At 44.1% G+C, this 22,969-nt stretch overlaps 1 protein-coding gene across 1 annotated transcript; it reads left to right on the top strand.

Moving 5' to 3' along the window:
* The first annotated feature begins 1,010 nt into the window (after positions 1-1,010).
* On the top strand, positions 1,011-20,483 carry MYOZ1 (myozenin 1). The gene is made up of 6 exons (XM_090057483.1): positions 1,011-1,218; positions 3,310-3,411; positions 6,026-6,207; positions 15,525-15,783; positions 18,430-18,604; positions 19,878-20,483. Exons 2-6 carry the CDS (start codon positions 3,336-3,338, stop codon positions 20,107-20,109), a joined length of 924 nt encoding a protein of 307 aa, XP_089913609.1. The 5' UTR covers positions 1,011-1,218; positions 3,310-3,335; the 3' UTR covers positions 20,110-20,483.
* Positions 20,484-22,969: the final 2,486 nt, after the last annotated feature.

The following is a 22,969-nucleotide window of genomic DNA, read 5'->3' as shown; positions in this document are numbered from 1 at the left end:
TTGCCCTGCCATCAAGCAGGCTGTGATCTGTAGGACTCCTGCTTCATTTGCTGAAAAGGTTAGGAAGAATAACCCTGGAGTTGGGTAGGCCTCAGCCTGTCTTCTCCATGTGGGGTGACACAAAGTCAGGCAGCTGGTTATGGAAGGAATAATGGTGAAATAGGGATGGGGATGTGGTGACAGGATCAAAATTGGGGCACCGGAAGGGAAGACTGGGCAAAAAGCTATGGACTGTGCCTACTTCTCCTCAAGGAAAGTTCTCTGGTTCTGGTGGAAGGGAAAGTGCCCCTTCTCCCTGCTGTGTGTTCTGTACCCATTCAGATCTGAGGCACCCATTGGCACACTTCAGGCAGCACTGAGAAAATGTCAGCTCTTTGTTTTCACTCTGTTTTTGACTACAGAAAAATAATTGAGTAAACCATCTGTTGCAAAGAACTCAGACCACAAGAAGTCAGGAAGCTTTTAATAACTTGGGTTCCTATTCAAAAACTCTGAGGTTTATCTTGTGAATCATATTTGCACCCCTAACAGTGCTAACACGTGGGGCATCCTTGAAAAGGTCTTAAGCCATCCAAGGGTGCCACATCACCCTGGTTGAGAATCATTGCAGTAGGGCATTGGGGCAGAAGAAATTACAAGGGTGTTAAGTAAGGGATAGGAGTTTAGAGGAAGCAGTGGTGTGCAGGGTGAGGTGGGTGCAGAAGGTGCCATGCAGTCGAGTGAGGTTCAGGGGTGTGCAGGGCAGGGTATAGGAAGGGGGAGGAATTATGAAGGTGTAACATAGTGCTGAATGGGAAAAGAACACTGCTTTTATGCAGAGGGAAAAGAGCAATGGTTTTGACAAGCCGGGCACCCACATGGTATTTGGATCAGGACTGCAGGAGCAAGAGGAGTGCTGAGGTGCACTCTTTTATTTTCCTCCTCTCCCCTGTGCTGGTGCTATCTGAGACCCATGTACTCTGTGCTGTCTACTATTAATAACCTCAGGATGCCTGTATGACCAGACTCCAGGAGTCAAATTCACAGCACTCCGCATCAGCACTCTGTGCTGTGCAGACCTGGACTAAGAACGTGTACCCTGGGTGAGCAGGGACTGGGAGCCGAGCCTCCTGCTAAGTGCCTGGAGGAGGGACGTGGAGACCATCCTGCCATCCAGCTGCACAGGGCCGTGGGAAAGGGGTGTGTATATGTGTCTGAGCCTGGCACTGGGAGCGTGAGGTGAGTTCCTCTAACAGCAAAATAACAACCCCAGATCCTAGAGGGAACAGGACAAAGGCAGAAATGGAGCTAGAGGGTAGGAACCTTCCTGGGGCCAGGAAATCAGTGCTGGAAAGTTTGCTGCAGATTGGTGGGGAGGAACTGTTTCAGGGCACAGCCCAGCTGCAGGAAAGCTGTGTTCCTTGCCCCAGCTCTGTGCCTGGGATAGTAGTTGGGTGCAAGACCATGGTAGCCTCTCTTTGGAGTCCCTGAATGATCTATCAGCCTGGCTTAGCCAGGGGAAAACTGAATACTGCAGGATTCCTGTCCTGCCTGGGATTCCCTCTCCTCCCCTGGGGTCAGTGAGCACTACAGGTTCCCTTGGCTCTGAGCCTGCCTGGGAATCAGTGAAGGATTAGAGAGAGAAGACACAGCAGGCTTCTTTCAGTCTCACTCTGGGACTACTGTATTGTGTTAACAGAGCTCCACCCCTAGTGGAATGACCTCTCCACACCTACTGCTGGGAGTTCATATTTCAGGCAGGCAGATTTTTCTCCCTTTTCCCACTCTCAAAATTCCCACTCCCCCCCCACCAAGGTATCCTGGCAGCATCATGCCTGTTCTGTCAAGCAGCACCCTCCCTTTTTTATATAGCTAAACAGATGTCTGGCTGCTCAGAGGAGAATGCATAGTGCATGCTTTACACTGCACCTGCTGACACTTGATTTGGGAATATACCATGGTTGGCACTTTTATGATGTGAACTTCATGGAGATGTTATCAATAGAAAATAAACCTTGGAAATCAGGAAGAAAACCTAACCCAGGAGAATACCATACTTGCCAAGAGCAAACAGAACTGGTCAGGTCTGCATGAGCTGCTATTAGCACAGGAGTCAATCAGCTGTCTGGCTATCTCTCTCTCTTTTTTTTTTTTTTGCTTTTGGAACATGCTTTTGAGAAGTACCAAGAAATATCTGCCTGGCAAAATATGTGCCACAAACATTACCTAAATTCTTAGAGCACTTGTTTCTTTGTTTTTGTGGTTAACATAGTTCTCAATTTAAAGCATGCAGTTCTGAATCCCAATGCAAAATGGCAAAGGGGACAAATGACATAATTAGGCTTTCCAGCCAGCTGACTTTTGCAATTTGAAGCTGAAGTCCCTGGAGCTGTGCCAGTTTATAATATCAGCCTAGGATCTGACCCCTAGAAGTTGTTTGTGCCTCCTTCACCACCATGCAGGACTGAGGGTGGAGGAAGGTCTGAAATGGATTTGCAGGGCTTTCTTTTCTGCTCTCTCAGCCTTGTAGTTCAAACCTCTCCCCCTACGGAAGACAAAGACAAGATGATGTGTGAAATCAAGTTCCCCAACCCTGAAGGGTCTGTGATAAGCTGAATAAATAAGACACAAGTGTAGGTGACTTCAAAGTATGGGGACTTTTTCATCTAGTCTGCTTGACACTTGTTTCCTTTGTTTAACTCTCTTGAAGTGGATCACCTACAGTGGTAAAAGACCAGGTCCATTATGGAAAGAGAGATCTCTGCAGCTTGTCATTGGCTCAGTTTTTGAGGGACAGTTCCAAGTTTATTAGGACTATCTTATGTTCCACCATCTAAGCTTCCATGTTATTTAAATGTTCGAAATATCTCCTGGGCAGATACCCCAGCATTGTTACAAGCAGATGATCTCCTGCCACCTAATGATATTTACATAGTGGTGTAGCAATTTGATGTTGCCATGGCTTGATGTTGCAATATGACTTTTTGTCATTCATTGCTAAAACAATGACAGGCATGGTATAGCACAGTGCTTTAACACTGATGTTACAGTGTGGTGTCTTGGTGAGGCAAGATTATGTTATAACAGGTGTTTACTTTGCCATATGTTGGCATACTGTGTCTTGATATTAAGCAACCACTAAGCAGACATCATTACAGCTTGACACGGAAGATGATTTTTTTTTAGCAGTTTACTCCACAGGTAAGGAGAAGAAATTGGATATGAAACAAGGGCTGTGTGCTTCATCGCAAAGCAGAGGCAGAAAACTTGGTTCCATTGTGTTGCTCTAGTTTTCCAGTGTCTCATTCTCTTATCTCCTTGTCTCCTTAGACTGAAAGAGAGCTTCCTTTGTTGTAATGCCCCTGGCAGGAACTCCTGCTCCCATCAAGAGAAAAAAGTCCACTAAACTCATTGGAAAACTAAGTGAAGAAGGTAAGATGCACACATCTCCCAGAAATTCCTGCTGGTAGGTTTCAGTGAGACATAAAGTTACAACTCCAAGGTAAAGTATTTACTCACCCCTGTATCTAGGAAGGTGACATGTGGGAGATAACAGAATGGTCACATTCCTAACAATGCCCATTGCACAAACGCACCAACTCTAGCTGCTCTGGGACTCAAGCACCCACCAGAAAAAATTAGCAGGTGGTCAGCACCCACTAAGCCATGCTTGCAGATGTTAAAAAAACAAACAAACTAAGCTTTACTGGAAGAAGCAGTAGGTTACTTCAACTGAGCTATTCAGAGTCTGTAGAGATCAGGCACTTCAGCAGAAATTTTTGGCATTTTTAATCAGCTATTAGAAAAAAAGCCCCACTAAAGGACCCGATGTTTACAGGTACTGCAGAGCTGGGTAGAAGTAATGTACTGCCTCTTCTGGGCATGTGCAGGGCTTGGCAGAGTTCAAAGTAAAGTGCTGTTTTGTTTTGTTTGGGTTTTTTACATCTGTAAGCACCCACTGACAAAAAACAAAGTTGGCACCTATGCTGTTGCAGGTAGTATCCTGTGTTTTCCACTTACTGCTGGCTTCTATTTGGTGCTGTGCAAGTCTGAATTAGCCCTTCAAAGGAGACTGCTGGATGATGAATGAGATGGGAAAGGTTAAGGAAGCATGACATATGGGCTGGAAAGAGTCCTGGAAGCATGGAATATGTTCAGAGAACTCAGGGGGAGCATCTGTACTCCACTGTTCCTGTCCTTCCTTGGAGTCTAATAGGCGAACATGATATGCAGTGCCCAGGCCAGTAGGTAGGCCCTCCTAGATGATTTGTTAGATGCCAGCATATAACTGTACCATACTTTATTAGTCTTCCCTCCACAGGGGTTGAGTAATCCCTCTGGGCCAAACTCTAAGATGAATCATTGGCTACTATGCGGTTACTGCAGTGGAGTTGCACCAGATTTAAATCATGGTAAAAGAGAGCAAAATGTGGCTGTTTAGCCATGACTGTGTACTTGTCCCTTTAATGAGCTATGCAGCTGTACAGATCCCTCTGTCACTATCTGTGGCCCTCATTTGTTTTTCTTCTGTAGAGTAGAAGCTCCTTGATTCTGGCACTCATTAGTCATAAGGCCAAGTTCTTCACCTGGGATAAATGAGGAGGAATGCAAGCCTGTGTGTCCTGCAGGACTGGCTGTACTTTTCCTCCAGCACTGTCTGTGCACACTGGAGTGGAAGTATACAAGGTTTCCAGAGAATTGCAAAGAAGCAAGTAACAGGTTGTTATTCCTTCCTCAGCTCTCAAAGAGGATCTCTGGAATTTGCTCTACTAGAGAGAATGGGGCTAGAAGCACTCTTATATAGCCTTTCAGGTTCATCCCTAAAGCTCTGTACTCGCATCAACAAGCAAATATGGCCCCGTATATATAACACTGCTCCTTCTAACTAGCTGTGTATCCAAATGCATCCTAAGTTCAGGAGAGAGGTTCTATCTCCTTGGTTTGGGAATGGTGCTGTATGGAGCTAACTTGCTGAGGAAAAAATTCTTCAGGGATTTTGCTCATGTGTCAGAATTTGTCCAAAGGATGCAGGGTTCAGCATGCCATCCTTGCCAATGACTTTTAGGGACAGGAGAACAGTCACCTATCTGTGGTATAGCCACCTGACCTGTCACTATTATTATATGCTGCTGTAACTCTACTGAAATGAATGGAACAGAAAATCAGGCCTTCAATCTGAGTTTATTACTGAGTCAATAAGAGTTAAAAGTAACCAACAGAGTTTAAAAAGACGACTCTCTCTTGCTTGGGGTAGATGAAGAAGGTCTAAAAAGCTTGTATTTATGTTTAAACCCTACATTTCTTCCGCTCAGGCTATCCCTGGAAAGGGCTAATAGGATTGCAATACAAGAGACTGGAGGCTAATGGAATGTGAAGAATTGGTTAAGGGAGGGCCCTAGCCTTAGTTTTAGCTAGGCTGTAGTGCAGGACCTAGCACGGAATGAAAGGCAGCCTAGCATGGAGTGAATGAAGGGAAACTGCCCCTTTTGTTTATCTAGGGGACTCGGCAGATCTGTGACTAGATAAGAGCTGCCAATCAGGAAAGTCCTAATGGCATCATGACCAACTGCTAAATACAGCAGAGATCATTTTAAAACAAAAATAAACTCTATAATTAACTACAAGGAATTATTTTTCAGGCATGTTCATGAATTAAATCTCAGCCATTTGCATGGCTGCTTCTTAGGGCTTATTCCAGTGGTGTCCCAGTTTTATCTTTGCTTCTTGCTTGCCATCATTGTCCAAAAATGTAAATGACTTTCAGATGAACAGACCTCAGAGCAGTGGACAATTCAGGTAACTGAAAAATGGGATGTGTCTACAGTAGTAATGCTTTACCATACACGCATCCAGATGTATTTTGAATGGGAGTTAAGGTAACTTGCTTTGATAGCTGTCCAGAAAACCATCAGCAGGAGGAAATCTGTGTAGGCCTTTTCCATTACTGGAACCTTTCTAATGTAAACAATGCTTGGCTTGTGCATGGGTGCTGGGGAATAAGAGAACAGAGAGCATGCTAAGGTGCACCTTCTGGTATGTTTTCTAGCCATGCCACAAGAAGGGTCCAAGCTGAACCTGGGGAAGAAGATCAGTATCCCCAGGGATGTGATGCTAGAAGAACTTTCTCTCCTCACCAACAAAGGATCTAAGATGTTCAAACTACGCCAGCTGAGGGTGGAGAAATTCATATATGAGAATAACCCTGATGTCTTCACTGACAGTTCAGTGGTAGGTCAGAGAGTGCAACCACAGCAGGTTCATTACATATGGGAATAGGTGGGAAGGTTGAATTGCTCTGCTTTTGCCTGGGGAAGGGGAAGATTCCTTATGGTGTGGAGTCTACTGATGAGAAGTGTGGGGGAAGGCCATGATTGCAAACAAGCTCAAAGAGTGACACCCCTTTGTGTCTCAGCTTTAGTTTCTTTCAGGGCACATTGCTTCATTAATGGGTCCCCAATGTCAGTAAAACTCAAATGGGGAGAATGATAAATTCTATAGATTGCCAGAGCTGTTTACCAGTAAGTACATGATTGTTGATTATTTTAATCACTGCATTTCCCTTCTCCCACCAGGAATAAGTGCTTCATTCAGACCTGAATTCAGACCCCTGGGTTCTGTTCCATTTTCACTGTAGGCCATGGTATTTTTCATTCTTCTTTGTCTTAGGCTTCAATTCACTTTTGAGAGAATATTCATGAAGTAAAATTCACATAGAGGCCTCTAGCTGCCAACACTGTAGTTATTCTGTGTTGTTTACTGGGAACTCCTGGGTAGGGCAGTAAGCCTAACATCCTACTTTATTTTCACTATTGTTTTTTCCCATCCATAACAGTGCAGGAAGTCAAGCACATCCAGTTTCTCCTACCCCAAACTAAGCTTGTTATTTAAGCTTAAAAATTGAGGCTAGTCTTTTCTCTTTTTGAGCAAAGATTTCTACCACCCCTCCCCCATTGCAGGAGTTTGAGTTACTGAAGCAGGAGAAAAACAAAATTGCAAGTGCTAACTCAATATCTCCTTCCCCTGCCTGTTCCTTAAAGCTTCAGTTTCTTCTCATCAGCCCACTTGTTCTCCAATCCAAAGAGCCTTAACTTAGGGAGGTAACAAAACCCCCCCACACAAAACACTAAATCAAAATGGAGGGTCCAGAGCAATCCACTTGTACTGGACCAAAGTACAAGAAACCACTAAGCTAAGCCACAAACTAAGAGCAGACTGTCAGAAAACAGATCTAAATTAGAGTCAGGAGCAAAGAAAGTGGAAATCAGGATCCATCAAGTCATTTCAGAACACATCCAGGCTTGAGTCTGGAGCAAGAAATCAGCTAACAGAACCCAGAAACAACAGCCAAAACCTAGGCAAAAAGATTTATATCCTACTGAGTAACCTAGCAGTTACTGAAAGAACTTCTGCTGCTGATTTAAAAAAAAAAATCATTAAGTCATACCCATATAGGCACCTGGGGCCAGCTAGAAATTATTAGGCTGCTGGAAGCCAGGCTCACTCAGGTAACCAGGGCCATCTGGGGCAACTTGGCTTGCTTGCTGCCCTAGTTTCTGACACTAAAGCAGAAAATAAAGGGACTTTTTCACCTTATCAAGAGCAATTTGGGGAGAAGGATTTGGAGAAAATTAAACTGAAGGAGAAAAAGTCTATTAAACAAACAATAAGCAGGAATATTGAATAGGGTAGCTTTGTGTGTGCTCCTGACATCAGGAGCAAAGGAGGTAGAAATCAGGATTCATCAACTCTTGCTTCCACCCCTTTGCTCCTGAAGATGGGTTCAGAGAGGATGGAGCTAAACTCTTCTCAGTGATGGCAGATGACAGAATGAGGATAAACAGTTTTAAGTTGCAGCAAAGGAAGTTTAGGTTAGATATTAGGAATAATTTTCTCACTAGAAGGGTAGTAAAATAATGGAACATGTTACTCAGAGAGGTGGTGGAATCTCCATCCTTGGAGGTTTTCAAGACCTGAGTAGACAAAGCTTTGGCTGGAATGATCTCATTGGGGATGGTCCTGCTGTGCTATATGGGGTTCCACAAGCTAGGGTGAGGCTCAATGCTGGGTAGCATTTGGCCAGTTTGTCTCAGGTTGTCCATCCATACAGTGTTCTACTGCCCAGATGTACTGTGCTATTAATCTCTGTGCTTTGAACTTCTTGGATAGCCAGTGCCAGAAAAGTACTCAACATTGGTACAAATATTTAGCAGTCCCTGGAAGATGCTTAGTGAAAAAGAAATAGCTGACCCAATAGCTTTAAGCGAGCTACTACTGCTTCAAAACTCTTTCCCCAACTGGCCAGTTGATACACTGAAGTTTGCAACAGGGATAAGAGAAATGAGAGAGGCTCAGAGAACCCAAATAAACATGAGGCTCACAAGGTGTGACAGAAACAATGATGCCTCATATTAGATTTCAAAATTCCCATGCAGGTCTCATGGGACTGAGCTGGGGGAATGAATGGCTGAAACCCAATTTCCAAAATATGACTGTGTCTATTTCTGGGTACCCAACTTGAAAAAAGCAAGGGTAATGAAATGTGACACAGAAGGCATCTCAAGTGGGGCACCCAGAAACCTGAGGCACCCAAAAGTAGAAAATATGTTTGGCAATGTGTGCCTTTGAACCAAGGACCACTTGGTGAGAGTGACTATATCCCAAAGATGGGAGGACTTTGCACTATATTTTATGCATTAAGAACTGCACACTCTTTTTTTGTAGAGGATCCTGCTCACTGTATGAAAACAAATCTGTACTCTCCCATGGTGAGAGAGGAATTTAGCCAAGAAACCCATTTGCCTTTGTGTAGTGTCTTTCTTGGTAGGGATACTATTGAAATGATGCTGGAAATGCTTCTGTGGGGAAAGGTATTTGGGGTTAAAGAAGATCCCAGAAACTCTGAAATGTCCTGCTTGGTCTCACTACAATGGAACAATGAAAATGCCTCAAATTGGAGCTGTTTTCTATTTAAAAATCCACTGCGACTCCATTTCAGACCCAACTTTTTCCAGACAATTACAGATAATCACTGTCTGCTGTCTTTTACAGGCAGGGTTCAATCTATTTTACCAGCCCCAGTCAGGACTAGATTAATAGGATCAGGAACATAACTGTTATCATCCAATGGTTGGTTGATGTGAATCAAGTCTGTTGGGCTCTCTTCCTTATTTTAATAGATGTGTCTTCATTACAAAATCCATCACCACAGCTGTCACTAATTAGCACCCTTTTTGGCAGCTTAATCAGAGCGACTGAAAGCTGAATGGGAAACAAGGACCGAACTATTTTCTTTCATGCAGATGTTTCATTGGAACGGGGGGCGGGGGGGTGGTGTTGTGTGCAGACAGTTTATGCTACTACCACTCGTGCTCTGATTTACCTTTTCCCAAGTTTGCAAGGCAGCAGCTGTCACCAAATTAATTTGATCAAGGCTTTTTGGGCTCTAATTTTTCTATGATTCTATCTTCTCATCCCTCCCTTTCTCCATCTCTACCCTGGACATAAAAGGAAGGCAGTCATAGAGGGGAATGAAAAGGAGCTGAGGTTTGCAGTGAAGGAGCGAAGTGTTTTTACTGCTGCCTTAAACTACTCTCCTACTGCCATTCATTTTCTTGTCCTGTGTGCCTGTCCATGAAGGAGACCCTGTGCCAAAGTGCAGTGTTCCACATCCTAAACAACATTTCCTTTGCACTTAACCTCAGAAATCCACCAGCCTTCCTTCCAGGAAATTCCCAAATCATACTTAGAAAAAGGAAGGGGTAGGTTGGGACACCATAAGGGGATCTCCTTATTCCTTAAACAGAAGCTTTACCAGGTTGGATGTAAGAAATCGGACAAAGGGAAAGGTTTTTAAAAATAAACATGTGCCATATAAGGGTGTCTGGAGCAGCTAGTGCTGGAGTCATAAACTTTCCACACAAGGTAGGAAATCTTAGCATTCCCTGATTCATCCCCTCCTGCTCTTTCTGAACAATCACTGGATAATCACACCACTCTCCCTGGATTGGCAAAGGTTTTTATTTAGGCTTTGGGTGCTGTGTGCATATAAATACCAGATGTCCCCATGCTGGAGCATACATTTGGTAGGAAAAGAAAGCACAAAGTGCGGGTCCCACTCAGCTGAAAGCCTTGTCTTTAGAAAACCAGTCAAGATGATTTGCTTGCAGGAGACCGTCCAAGAAGAGTTTAGTCTGTCATCTTCACAGAAGTATAGGGTTGGAAGAGATCTCGGGAAGCATCTAGCCCAAGCCCTGCACAAATGCAGGATGTGCTGTTCCTGAAATAGCCACAGGATGGAATGGTTAGTCTGATGTCCTGTTCACATTACATATGAGAGAGATGCAGGCTTCCCAGGAAAGGTTAGGGCAGATAATGGGAGTGAAACATCTTGTCTCTATTCCTAGTTTTGCTACTGACTCACTGTGTGAATTTGGTCTCTCTCTGAACTTCAGCTTGCCATGTGCGCAATGCAGATGATGCGTACCTCATAAGCATAGCACTGAGAGGCTTAATATGTCACTGTGTCTGCTAAGTACTTTGTGATACTGCCTCCCTATGTATATGCTGCAGCCCCGGGAGGCAGGGAAGTGCTAGTCCCAATTTACAGGGGACCTGAGGTGCACGGCAGATTTATTAGTGACTAACTGAAGTTCTAGATCTCATAGATTTCAGTTTGCTCTTAAGCCATTGGACCATCTTTCCTACCCTTAGCTAGAAAGCGCTACAGAAAAAGAAGTGGTGCTGGGTTTTTTTCCTTCCACTCTAACCTGTTAAGAAGTGATCTTTTTCTTTTGATAAAATGCAACCTGTTTCTAGGTGTGTAGGTAACAGCTGAGAGGGAGAGACTACTTTGTTCTGCTGTTTTCCCTTCAGCTCTTTAACTTGCTTTGTTTTTGGATCTAGATGTAAAGGCCTCTATACACCTTGATGGCAGGGATCTGGTAGTGGAGCTATTAAAGTGTCTTGCTACAGTTTGAGGCATGAGCTTGAACCCTGCTCTACCCTTGTGCTGAAGGCTGGTATCTGGTCAGCCAGGCTGGGGAATTGCACATGCTTTTTTGTGTTACCTCTCTTTCCTAACTATCCCTGTCACTCCTTTGTGTGGTGTTGGTTATAGAATTTGCCACACTTTCACCACACTAACCCTACAGGCTGCTCAGCTTGGACCTTTGACTTTTTATGACACCTTTATGGCTCTGTTGGTTTCTTAATATATAGTGAGAAGGAGGGAAGTAACATTAAGCATTCTGCTCTGGGAAAATCCCTATGTCTAAAACAGGGGTGTCAAGCATGGCTTGCAGGCTGGATCTGGTCAATGGAGATGGGCCATCCAACCCATTAGGCTTCCCAGAGGGCGGGGTGGACAGCATTCACCCCTGCAGCTGCCAGAACTGCTGTGTCAGCAGGGTCAGCACCTGGGGAGATAACTATACTGTCATTTGCCCCACTGCTAAATACCCCATTTGGGATCCCCACTGGGACACAGTTCTGCAGCAGTGACACTAACTCCTGGATGCTGGCCCTGTTGCCAAGTTTCTGGGTTGAGATCCTTGGAGGCACTATTCTGTGGCTACAGGGTGAGTGCAACAGAAGTAACCTCTTCCAGCACCTAGGGGGTTAATGCTACTGCCGACTGCCCCACAGCCAAAGTAGGTTCTGCTGTGGTGGAGCACTGTTAGAAGTCTTTTCAACCCCAAGAGACTATGAATAGAGACTCATTCTCCTTTTGATCCAGGAGTGGTAGGTACAGCAGTCAAGGGGAAAGTCTGCGTCTGCAGAGGAAACCAGTCTTAACTCAGCAATTTTGGGATCCACTAGTGAAGCAGTGTGAGATCTCAGGAATGGACACAGGGACTTGGTTCTCTCATCCAAGAAAATGGTAGTGGGCTGACACAAAATATACATGTGTGATTTGTATAATTCTATTTCATGCTTCTACAGCTGTTTTCACCCAAGTACCCAAGTGGTTTTCTAAATTGGATAAATCACATAAATACATAAATAAGGAAATGGAGGTAATAAAAGGCAGTGTGACTTGCCCAAGATCAAATAGTAAGTTTTTGGCAGAGCCAAGGCATAGGAACCAGGAGTCCAGTGCTGCCTTAACATTAGACCAACGTGCTTCCCAAGGGAGGGTAAAGTGTTACTGGAATAAAACATCCTGAAATGTCTGAATATCTGTGATCAGTCTTATGCCCTTCTTTCTTTATACAAACACAGCACTGCTTTAAGGGGGTGCAGCTTCCAGGAGAGGATTCCAGAGCACCCTTTCTTGCAGAAAGAACTGTGTACTTTTCATGTGCTCTCACCATACGTTTGATAAGCCAAACTTTAAATCTCACTGGCCCAAAATAAAGGTGTACTTGGATGGCTGTTGCAAAGGGGAGGGAGTGACAGTAACTTCAGACATTGAGCATTTGGGAGGCTCTTCATCAGGGAGTGGAAATAGAAACACATTTGGTCTCCTCAATCATTCCCTATAGGGAACAGCAAGAAGCCGACAGGGAGCACATGGTGTCCCCTCGCAGGCACCACCCTCAATGACATCAGGCCCTTGAGATGTTTCAAACTCCTAGTTCCATGAGAGGATCACTTTTCACCACCCGTTTCTCCTGAGGCACATATGGCAGTGCTGGAGAATTAGGAACCCTTCCTGCATAGGCACTCAGCCCCCTGACGGGTCAGGCCCTTAGCCAGGGAAAGCCTTTTCAAAGACACGTAAATTCCATCTGTTCAACCAATCTTGAGGACTGTGTGCATCTGCCTAAGCCAACAGCTGTTCTCTTATTTTTCATTAAATTTAGGGCTGTTGGGTAGACAGGCCTGGAGAAGAGAGACCTCTATCCCACAGGGCAGTGCAGAGCAGGCAGGGGCTGAGCAAGTTTTCCAATAGTAGTCCCACCCAAGGCTGAGAGAGGAATCCAGTCTTCATTCTTGGTTTGCTCCTTGGCTTTTGGCCTGGACTTCCTGTAAGGGGACTGAGCCACCCTATCGTCCACCTATGGTCAATGTTCCTGTTCAAATCAAAGCCCTTCCCTCCCAGTTTTGGTTCTGGCTTGGGACTCTTCTTCCTTAGGCTCCTGCGTATTGTAGCCTGTAGCCTCAAACTTAAGGCTGGAGCTACCTTTCTGCACAAGGAGGGAGTAATGACTTACTGAGAGATGAGACTTGTTCTACATGTAGAAACTAAAATGTTTCAGCAAAGTAATCCTGTGCCTATATATATATATATATATATATATATATATATATATTTCCCCCATTTGTTGGAGTCCCTTACACTTTTATTGGAAAGGAAATGGGAAGCCCACCTATACTTCACAGAGGCTTCTCTCTCATTTAACAATACTATCACAGGTAATACAAAAACAAGAAAACAATGTCCATCAACATCTAATCTATACCCAGTACCGCTATGCCAGGACACATTTTGTATTCTGGTACTACAGCTCACCATCCTGCTGATGTTTCAGGTACTTTTCTGTGAAAGAGCTGTAAGGAAAAAACTAGCATTCATAATATGAGGGGGAAATGACAGTGTGGTTCTATGGAATGGTACACACAGTAGTTGGATTTAGAGGCCAGACAGGTGAAATTGCTAAAATTGCTGCCTTATGGAGTTCTTAAGTTGTAAATGCATGCAGTACCATGTGTTACCCCATTGATAAGACCATCCTCCTACTTTCCCTCAATACCTACTTGTTCTACCTTTATAGCATTCAGCAACTCCCCAGGCATAGCTACACAAACAGACTTGCCAGCTTCTATATACAGCTTAAGGCATGAGAGAGGAAACCTTCATGATCACAATTCTCTCCATTCCCAGTGTTTCCTTACATTCAGGGGAACCTTATCTTCCTTGTTCCTAAAATGGGTATGTCAATCAGGCAGGGACAGGAGACATTCCCTAAAGTCCCCCAGAGGCACCAACTCTGTCAGTTTAGCTCACAGATGGCTCAGTGCCTGAGCTGCAGCTTGCATGACTTACTGTGAAGCCCTGGACGCTGTTACTGAAGACAGAGTTATATCATTCTGTACAGAGCCTTGTGGGGTTTTCACTGCTTCTTGCTATTTTTAGCTAACCGAGCAGCTGGCCTTGGAAGCTGGTTTACAGACTGGAAAGACTGTCTTTGCTAAACTGTGCTAGGTGTAAGAGATATGCAAAATCCTTAACCCTTTAGAGGGCTGTGGAGTTCACATTCAGATTTCCAGTTGGCTGCATCTGCGGAACCTATACAGGCAGAATGGAACAAAGTTGCGTTCAGCTTGGTGGCTTCTTCCATTACTGGTTCACATGCCTATAACCTATCTTCACACCAAATTAAAAGAACGTATGTGGAACATTTACATGGATAATATAATGCATATTTTATATTTCATATGTCTATGAGGATACACTTAGTATATGAGGAGCACATTGTTTTAGCACTTACATGAATCAAGTTCTGATCTTACATTCACTTAATACATAAGACACATCTCATACATGACATACAGCATGGGTATTTGCTTAAATCACTCTGTAGGGAAGCAGGGCGCTACTCTAAACCACAGACATCCCGTTTACAGTGGGCTTTGAGTCCTTCTATCCCAATCAAAGTCAGTGGAATTAAGGTGCTTAGAAGGATCAGGTCAATATCAAGAATAATAAACCCTGTACATGTATGACCACACTCCCTAGACCAAGTCCTTTGTTGGGATGACAGGATGCTTGGCCAGTGAGACGTGCTTTGTCTTTCTGATGGATGGAGGTTTCTCCCTTCCCTGACTGCTGACTAGAATTGGTTTCCTAAAGTCTATTAAGCTTATAATTAAAGTTTCCCATTCCCTTACTCTCCGCTTGTGCAGGTTTTGGGTCTCAGTAAAGCCTCAGGGATTCTTACAAACCAGCCTCCCCCTGTGCTTTCTCAAACTGCATAGGGAACCTGCTAGGCAAAGCTGAAGGACTGAAAGTAAGAGGAGAACGTTTCGCTTGCATGTTGCAAGGATGCTGGTTCTCACTTATTTCATTAGATCCTGACTCTGAACTTTTTACTTCTGTTTTCTTTGTTAGCATTCCTTGCCCTTCTCTCTCAGTCCTGACCCAAAAGACTGCCTCCTTGCTTTGCCAGCACTGACTACCACCAGTTGCTCAGCCAATGTACCTCAGTTGTGAATTGTACCTGCTTATGCTCCCCCAGGCTTGCTCTTCCCTCTTTCTATTAGGGCACCCTGCTCTAAACACTGGTTTCCTAGTTCTGGACACTTTTACCACTCAGAAAAAGTACCACAGCCTTGTCCTGATGTTCTCCCTGCCTGTTCCTTCTTCAACCTCTAAAATAGGCCTGTTTATAGACCTCATAAAATGACCTTCAGCAGATCCTACTAATCCTTACCTATTCCTATATACAGAATGACTAATATTAAATTCTAGCACTAGTTTTTGTGATTTAAACTTGGATCCAGTAGGGACTATGAACTTTTTGCACACACTTTCTGAGCCCCACACAGCAGGCCCAGAAATGGAACATGCTCAGTAATTTCTGCCCTTTTTGCTCTTTCTCCAGGATCATTTTCAGCGGTTCATCCCCTCCATCGGAGGACATTATGGAGGAGAAGCTCATGGCTACTCACATGCCGGTGGAAGGATGGTGGGAGGAGTGACTGCAGGGCAGTATGGATCTAATAAGCTGCACTATCCCCCTGCCCCTCCTCCTAAACCTGGAAGCAAAGGTGGTGCAGGGGGCACTGGACCCAGTCATGCTGGAGGGCCAGCAGGCACTGGAGGAGGAGTGGATGGTGGAGGAGGTGACAGTGTTGGAAAAGGTAAGTAACTCTGTGCATGAAGAATAATGAGTAGGAAAGCCTGTTGGATTTTTTAGGGATTGGTAATGGAATCAGCTAAAGAAAAATGTAACCTAAATCTTTTCAAAGCTTGGAAAAGTAGGATTGACTTTTGTTTGATGATTTTGCTCACATCAGTCTCTACTGCTTACTTTCACAAGACATGGTAATAATGAATTAATTCAGAACCAAGGAAGTTGTGGAGAAGCTCATGATTTTCAAAAGTTGACATGGGCAAGTATCACATATTGTTTACTGTGAGGTTTTACAGCTTCTTCTGAAACATCCCATATTGATTGCTGCTGGAGGCAGGATGCTGGACTGGCTGGTCCATTGGTCCAATTCAACATGATACTCTGTATATATCATATAAATGACCCTGGTTCTCAGATCAAAGAAACATAACTAAATCCACGGAAGTTTAATATAGGCTTAACCAACAAAGTATAAGCAAAACCATGATCAAGCTTAACCACCACCATTTTCTGAGAGTTACCCATCAGTAATTACTATTCTGTTGTGGCTATGGACATTTATTCAATATTTTCACTAACTATGTGATGAACAGTACTTTACACTGAATTCAGTCTTTAGTTAATTTGATCCTCTATTTAGTTTGGCCAGAAACTTCTGGAGACAAAACCTTAACATTCTCTCTTCGTCATAAACCCTATAAGGAGGTGATACTGAATTATAATTTAGAGTCTGGCAAGGGAAAGTTGCCATTTAGAGTGATCCTAAGGGATTTTGATGCCCAACAGAGACAGAGTACTATACGAACTATACTGAATTAGGCACCCAACTCCATTTAACAGCTTTAATAAGTCTTTAAAGTCTCTGTAATAAGGAAGAATCTAAATTTGATTTTAGATCAGGTCCAGCTTTGGCAGTTCTACATTGCTCTGTGAAAAAAGGATTTGTGTAGATGCCTTCTTCTCCAAACATGCATGATTCCAGTCTGTCACTGTCACATAGCTGCAGACAAGGGAGAGGGAAGAGGTTTCAAATCCTCACCGTGGCTTTGGCTGCAGAAGCAGGTCCCAATTTTTTGTTTCTTTTATCCTTAGGGATCAATTTACTTCTAACAACTGATATTTTTCTAGCCTCTTCACAAGAAAAAAGGCTAGAAATTAACTTCTGTTTTAAAATGAAAGAGGGAAGTCATCTTTATGCTTGTAATTCCCTCAAATCAGGGAGGCCTGGGGAACAAAATGGACTGGCAAAGCTGGCTCTCGATAAGATAGAAAACAAATGAGCCAAGGAAAGAAAAGGTTTACAGATAAAAGCTGTGCTATGCAGATTATAAGCATTGATGTTTTCTGTGTAAGGTGCAATGGTTACTCTGGCAGTCACACAAATAACTTCATCAATCCATTATTTAATTTTGATCTGATCCAAAGAGGACACTACTAGAAAAACTAATTATTTGTACTTCTTAGGTTCATATCATATAAAGATCTTAACAGCTCTACAAGTAATACATAACCAAAACCCTGCTGAGTAGGTAAAGTCACTTAGCAGATAAAATGGAAGCATGCAGAGGCAAAGTGACTTACCTGTGGTCACCCTGGTTATTTAATAGGCAAACCAGGAATAGAGTTAGATGTCCTGACTACTTTCCCTCCTACAAGAATGGATGGGCTGAGGGATGGTTGTTCCTTTCTGAGGGAAGAAGGAACTTGTTCAACCTCAACACCCAGGTGGCACACTGAAGAGTTCAACACTTTCTGCCTGCCCAGAAAGAGGAGTTTTGAAAGGAGTTTTGAAAGGACTTGCATAGGCTGTGGTTGAGGCAAGCCAATTCGGTGACCTTTCTACTGTTTACTATACATTTCTCTTCACCTAAACTTAACCAGAAAAAAGCTGAGTTGGCTTCTTAAAGGTGCTGTCCTTGTGATGCAGCGGCCATCCCAAGGTGGAACTTTTATACTGTGGAGGCAAAGGTAAAACTTCCATTTGCTTTATTGGGGCCTGGACTTAGCCCTTTATCTTTTTCTGCTAATGGAAAGGGATATCATGCAAAATGGAAAAATATGATTCTTCTGACAATTCAAGAAACTAATTAAGAGCATTTCTGTAATCAGACAGCTTTCACAAGCTACCCTGTCATATCAAATCCACCCTCTTCCAAACCGGTGTGTGTAATCCATTTCTAATTAACTATAATAACAAAACTAGGAAGCAAAGTCAGAGGTACTTAGTAGATTGGATGGCTGACAGTATTCTTTACCCCATGTAAGGTTCTGTTGCTGTCCTGCAGAGCTCAGGATGGGACTAGAGTCCATCTTCCATGTCCTGGAAGATCACTGCTGTTGATACAATACCATGCCATAGGGCTGAATTCAATTCAAAGTTAACTTCCCAGTGCATGGTTTAAAAAAGCCTCATATATCAGTCTCTCTCAGTCAGGTTCTGGCTAACGGTGCATGTCTGCAAATGGGAAAAGTTTCCCAGGAGATAACCTCTCTTAAGATGTAGTCTCTCTCATATCCTAGCTCTTGATTTGTGATTTGCAGGCTCAGCGGACAAAGCTCAATGGCTTTACTTTCAATATCAAGGGTATGGAAAAGCCATTTGTCATACGTACATCTCACTTAATCAAAGTACTCTTTTTTTCCCTGTTTGCAGATGGCAGAGCAGATGAAAAGTCAGGAGATGGGAAGAAAGTCTCCATCTTTAAAACCTACATATCCCCATGGGAACGAGCCATAGGAATCACCCCCCAGGAGAAAAGTCAGTTCACCATTGACTTGTTGTCTTATGGTGCCAGACCCGATTTCCCTCATTACAAGTCCTTTAACAGGTAAGGGCACTTGGTGGTTTAGTGAAGGATATCCTGGCATGAACATTAGGATATTTTGGGATATGGCCACTGTACCTGAAGCAGTATAAATGAGTCTTAGTCACAGATTGGGGGTTGGACTAGATGCCATACAGAGGTTGGACTAGATAACCTCCTGAGGTCTCTTCCAACCCTAATTTTCTGTGATTCAAATTTTCTATGCTATGTTGCTTGTACCAGCTTCTTGTGGAGGGCATAGCTGGAGGCCTACAAAGATGAGATCAGTCTCACTGAAATATATGTAGCAGAGAGACGCTTTTAGATCAGATAGCAGAAGCCCATGTTCTGGGAGATGATGTTCTTATTTCAGTGCCCCCTTCTCCAGAGTACATATTATAAGATTGAGTTGGCTGTAATAGCATGTCTATGTCTATAATTAAGCACTTATTACGGCAGTCGTTTGCAGAGCTCTGTAAAGATGATTCTTTTCAAGGCTAACAGACAGAATCTCCACAATCCTACATTTAAGAATCCTTTCATGACCAATAATAGTATTACAACTATTTCTAGAGATGCAACAGCAGCTTTCTGTGGATTTCTAAATTTTATCACAGTCCACCTCTGTGTTGCTACAGTATGTGGTGTCTTGCCTTAGGCCAGAGAATGAGAGAGGCTCTGCATAGCTTAGAACCCAAGACTTACCTGGTCCACTCCTATGCTATTACTACTGCACCAGAGCCTCTACTCTATAAGTTTATGGAGCTACTGATAGCTGTGTATCTATACTACTGGGTCTCCATAGAATCATGGAAAAGTGGGCTTAGAAGGGAACTCTAGAGGTCTAGTCCAGTGGTTCTCAACCTTTTTTGGACCAGGACTCATTTGTAAACATCTGGTGAGTCCTGACCCAGTGACCCTCACTCCTGACCCACTAGCCCCCACCCCTAGCCCCCCAGTGTGTGGAGCAGGGGGTGGCGGTGGGGGTGCATGGGGGACCCCAAGAAGCCCCAAACAGCCCCTTGCAAACTGGAACTCTGACAACCTGCAAGGGAAAAGTCATGGTTTCCCACGGTTTTCTCCTTTTAAAAGGAGAATCCATTTTTAAAGTTTGTTGATCCATTTTAAAGTTTATTTGCAACCCTTTCATATATTCTTGTAACCCAATTTTGGGTTGTGACCCACAGGCTGAGAAACACTTATCTAGTCGAACAATTCATTGGTAAGAATTACATTTCAATAACTACTTATTTTCTGAACACAGCCTGCTTGCTGACTGTTTGTCCCATTCTCCTAGAACTGCCATGCCTTACGGTGGCTATGAGAAGGCAGCCAAGCTGATGACCTTCCAAATGCCCGAGTTTGATGCTGGCCCTTTGGTGCCAGAGCCTGTCATTGTCTACAGCCAAGATATCAACAACAGACCCTCCTTCAACAGGACCCCCGTGCCCTGGTTGGGGTCAGGAGAACCAAATGAGTACAGTATTGAGGTCAACGTGCCACTGGAAGGTGAAACAGAGGAGCTATAAACCCCTCCCTCCTTCTGTCCTTCCTTCCTTCCTCTCAACCCTCCTGACTTGCAAGGTCATAATTGTGGGGAGATGGAAAACACACCTCCAATCCCAGGAATCTCTACTTTGCCCCTAGGCCAGACAAGTTTTCACTAGGTTCTAAACTGATCTTTGCTGTGATGTTTATCTGTAACAGAAGCAGATAAAGGGAAAAGACTAAAAGAGAAAAAGAGTGAGCGAGCATGAGTGATGGCTTTTTACCTACCCAGGCAAGACAAGGCAACTCTAGGAAATGGCCTTTGTGTAGAGACTCTGAATGCTGGCTGCCTGCTCCATATTAAACCTGTTCTGTCACTTGTTCATAATCAATAAAGCACCTAAATAAAACAAAACAGTTTCTTTTTTCTGTTCCAATTTTGGAAAAAGCTGCTGTACCAGCTATGTTGGGAGTAGTTATAACAACATAAAAACAGCTGCCCCTGAGGAATGAGTTAAGGGCCACAAATACAAACAGATACTACTAGCACCAATAGAGTGGATACGAAAGATGATCTTGGCACCTGCTAACTGCGCCAGTGGTGCTGATCTTGAAGATCATACAAAAGCTTCAGCTAGCACAGAATGTGCATGAATTAATAACAGAGAGCACATTATACTGACTTATTGGAGACCCCAGTGTTTGCTTTTGAACACAGATCAAGGAGATGAGGCCCTCCATGGGCTGATTTTGTCTATTCAGAATACTGCCTTATTATAGCTATATATTGCCATTGCACCTAAGGTCCACTAAGGTACTCTCACTGACAGTCCTGCAAACTAAATGTCTGAGAGCTGGAGACAGGGCATTCTCTGCGAAGAGCCCTGGGATTTGGGACTTATTCATTCACCTGCATTAGTCAGGTGGAGTTGAAGTCCGTTGACTTTCATGAGTACTCAGGTAGAAGGCCCATTTTTTACGGCAACTGTGTACAGAAGATGGTTGTGTGGGAGATCACACACACACACACACACACACACACACACACACACACACACACACACACACACACACACACACACACACACACACACACACACTATTTGCATGCCAGATGGTCGTGTGGGAGATCTCTCTCACACACACACTCACACACACACAATTTGCATGCCACACATTCCTGAAAAAGGCATACACCTTGTTTTGGGAAGATGGAATGAAGAATTTTTTTTCCCAGAACTTTTATCTGCAAAAGATGGGCTTACTATGGCTGAAATCCAACATCAGCTGTAATGCTGTTGATAGATTCAAGGCAAAACTTTTCACTGTAACCTAAGACTCCCTGCTTCCTCCAGAATACAATACAGTGTAACTCAACCAGTTTACCACTCAAACAAGATAGGCAAAGATGGGAGGCACAAGGAAGTGAAGTGACTTGACCATGGTTATATAGCAGGCAGGTGGTAGAACCAGGATTAGAACACAATCCACTGCCTTCTTAACTAGATTATGCTGTGAATGCACGTCTAATTGATTTACTGTTAATTGCAGTATCATGACTAGGAATGAGCAAGAGGGGTACCCACCCCAATGCCTAGCTGGGGAGAACTGCCCCCATCACCTCAGAGTCCATATCTTGGCAGCAACAGCAGCCCCATGACTTACCCATGCCAGGAACTCTTAAGTACTCTGTCCCTGGCTGCTGCTACTGTTTAAGAACAACAGCCAGGGTGGGTAGAGTATGTAGTGGCAGCAGCTCAACCCAGGACTATTTTTTTAAGAGTACCCATCATGGGTAAGACTGCTGCACCCCCAAACACTTTTGGAAAAGTGTGCCTCCCCCCATACTCTCAGAACCTGCGCAAACCCCTGACCAGCTCTCCCACCGGGTTTGTCCAGGATCCCAACTCTGCTTGTTATGTTTCTGGCTAATTGTTGTTGTACTAGTCCACTCAGGTAGGAGGCATTAAATGAAATGTGTAAGTTGTAGACTTACTTTCTGAGCTGCTTCCTGATTAGTGAATGTCTGTGTTTTACTTACCACACCTAAATTCAGGAGTCCACTCTACTAGCTTAGTTGGACACTGCTGATGTAGACTTCTCCTTTCCTTGATATCCATCTCAGTCCCACATCTCCACTTACAAAACAATGCTTACAAACTGTTCAGTGGGGCTTCTACAACAACCCACTAAAGTACCATCTTATTTAGAACTATTCCTTTTCTCCTTTTCTTTGGGTAGTGTGACAGAACACTCTTCTGGGTGTCTGTCACTTTAAGGGATGGAACAGGTAGCTGCCAGGTAGCTGATGAGAGTGGCCATTTTGGAGAGTTCTAAGGGCAGAGGAGTGTGAGATCAGTCAGAGGGAGCTGAGCTCTGGCTCCAGGATAATCTTAGAGCCAAGAGTGAGGGTATGGGGAAAGAGGAGGCCTCATTGATACTGGGCATGACCTAAAACTGCACCCTGCTGGGATAAGAAAGTCTGGTGGGCCTGCCTGTGGTGGGGCAGGACCACCAAATGTCAAAACTGAGAACCTACCTGGTGTAAGATGGGTTGTGGTATCTAAACCCCCCTGCCTTCGAATGGGTTACAAGGAGAGTTAGGGAGGAACAGGCATGCAGAGTAGCCATACTCGAGTCCTATGGGGTGTTGGACCCTGGAGTGGGGTCCAGGCATGCTGAATGAGCAGCCCGAGCCCAAAGGGGTTTGAGATCCTGGGTTGCAGGGTAGAGTTGTGGGCCAGTTAAGCTTAGGGTCCAAAGGGGTGGAAGACCCCAGGCCCTAGTGTAAGGGGTGGAGTTGTGGTCCAGGAGGGACATAGTGGTCCAGTGAGGGTCTAGTGGAAAGTAGCCGCATAGTTGAGCAATTGTTCAGTCCTGTTTGGACTGAGGGTCACAGAG

This window comes from Crocodylus siamensis, chromosome 7 (genome assembly GCF_052110815.1).
Source record: "Crocodylus siamensis isolate JL-2025a chromosome 7, ASM5211081v1, whole genome shotgun sequence".
In the NCBI taxonomy this organism is placed as follows: domain Eukaryota; kingdom Metazoa; phylum Chordata; order Crocodylia; family Crocodylidae; genus Crocodylus; species Crocodylus siamensis.
The sequence above is the reverse complement of the archived record's forward strand: the minus strand, read 5'-3'. Positions and strand labels throughout refer to the sequence as shown.

Excerpts from the sequence above, each read along its gene's own strand:
- MYOZ1 (XM_090057483.1), top strand. The coding sequence starts at position 3,336 with ATGCCCCTGGCAGGAACTCCTGCTCCCATCAAGAGAAAAAAGTCCACT. Across the intron at positions 6,208-15,524 it reads TCTTCACTGACAGTTCAGTG|GATCATTTTCAGCGGTTCAT; the intron begins GTAGGTCAGAGA and ends CTCTTTCTCCAG. Across the intron at positions 15,784-18,429 it reads AGGTGACAGTGTTGGAAAAG|ATGGCAGAGCAGATGAAAAG; the intron begins GTAAGTAACTCT and ends CCCTGTTTGCAG.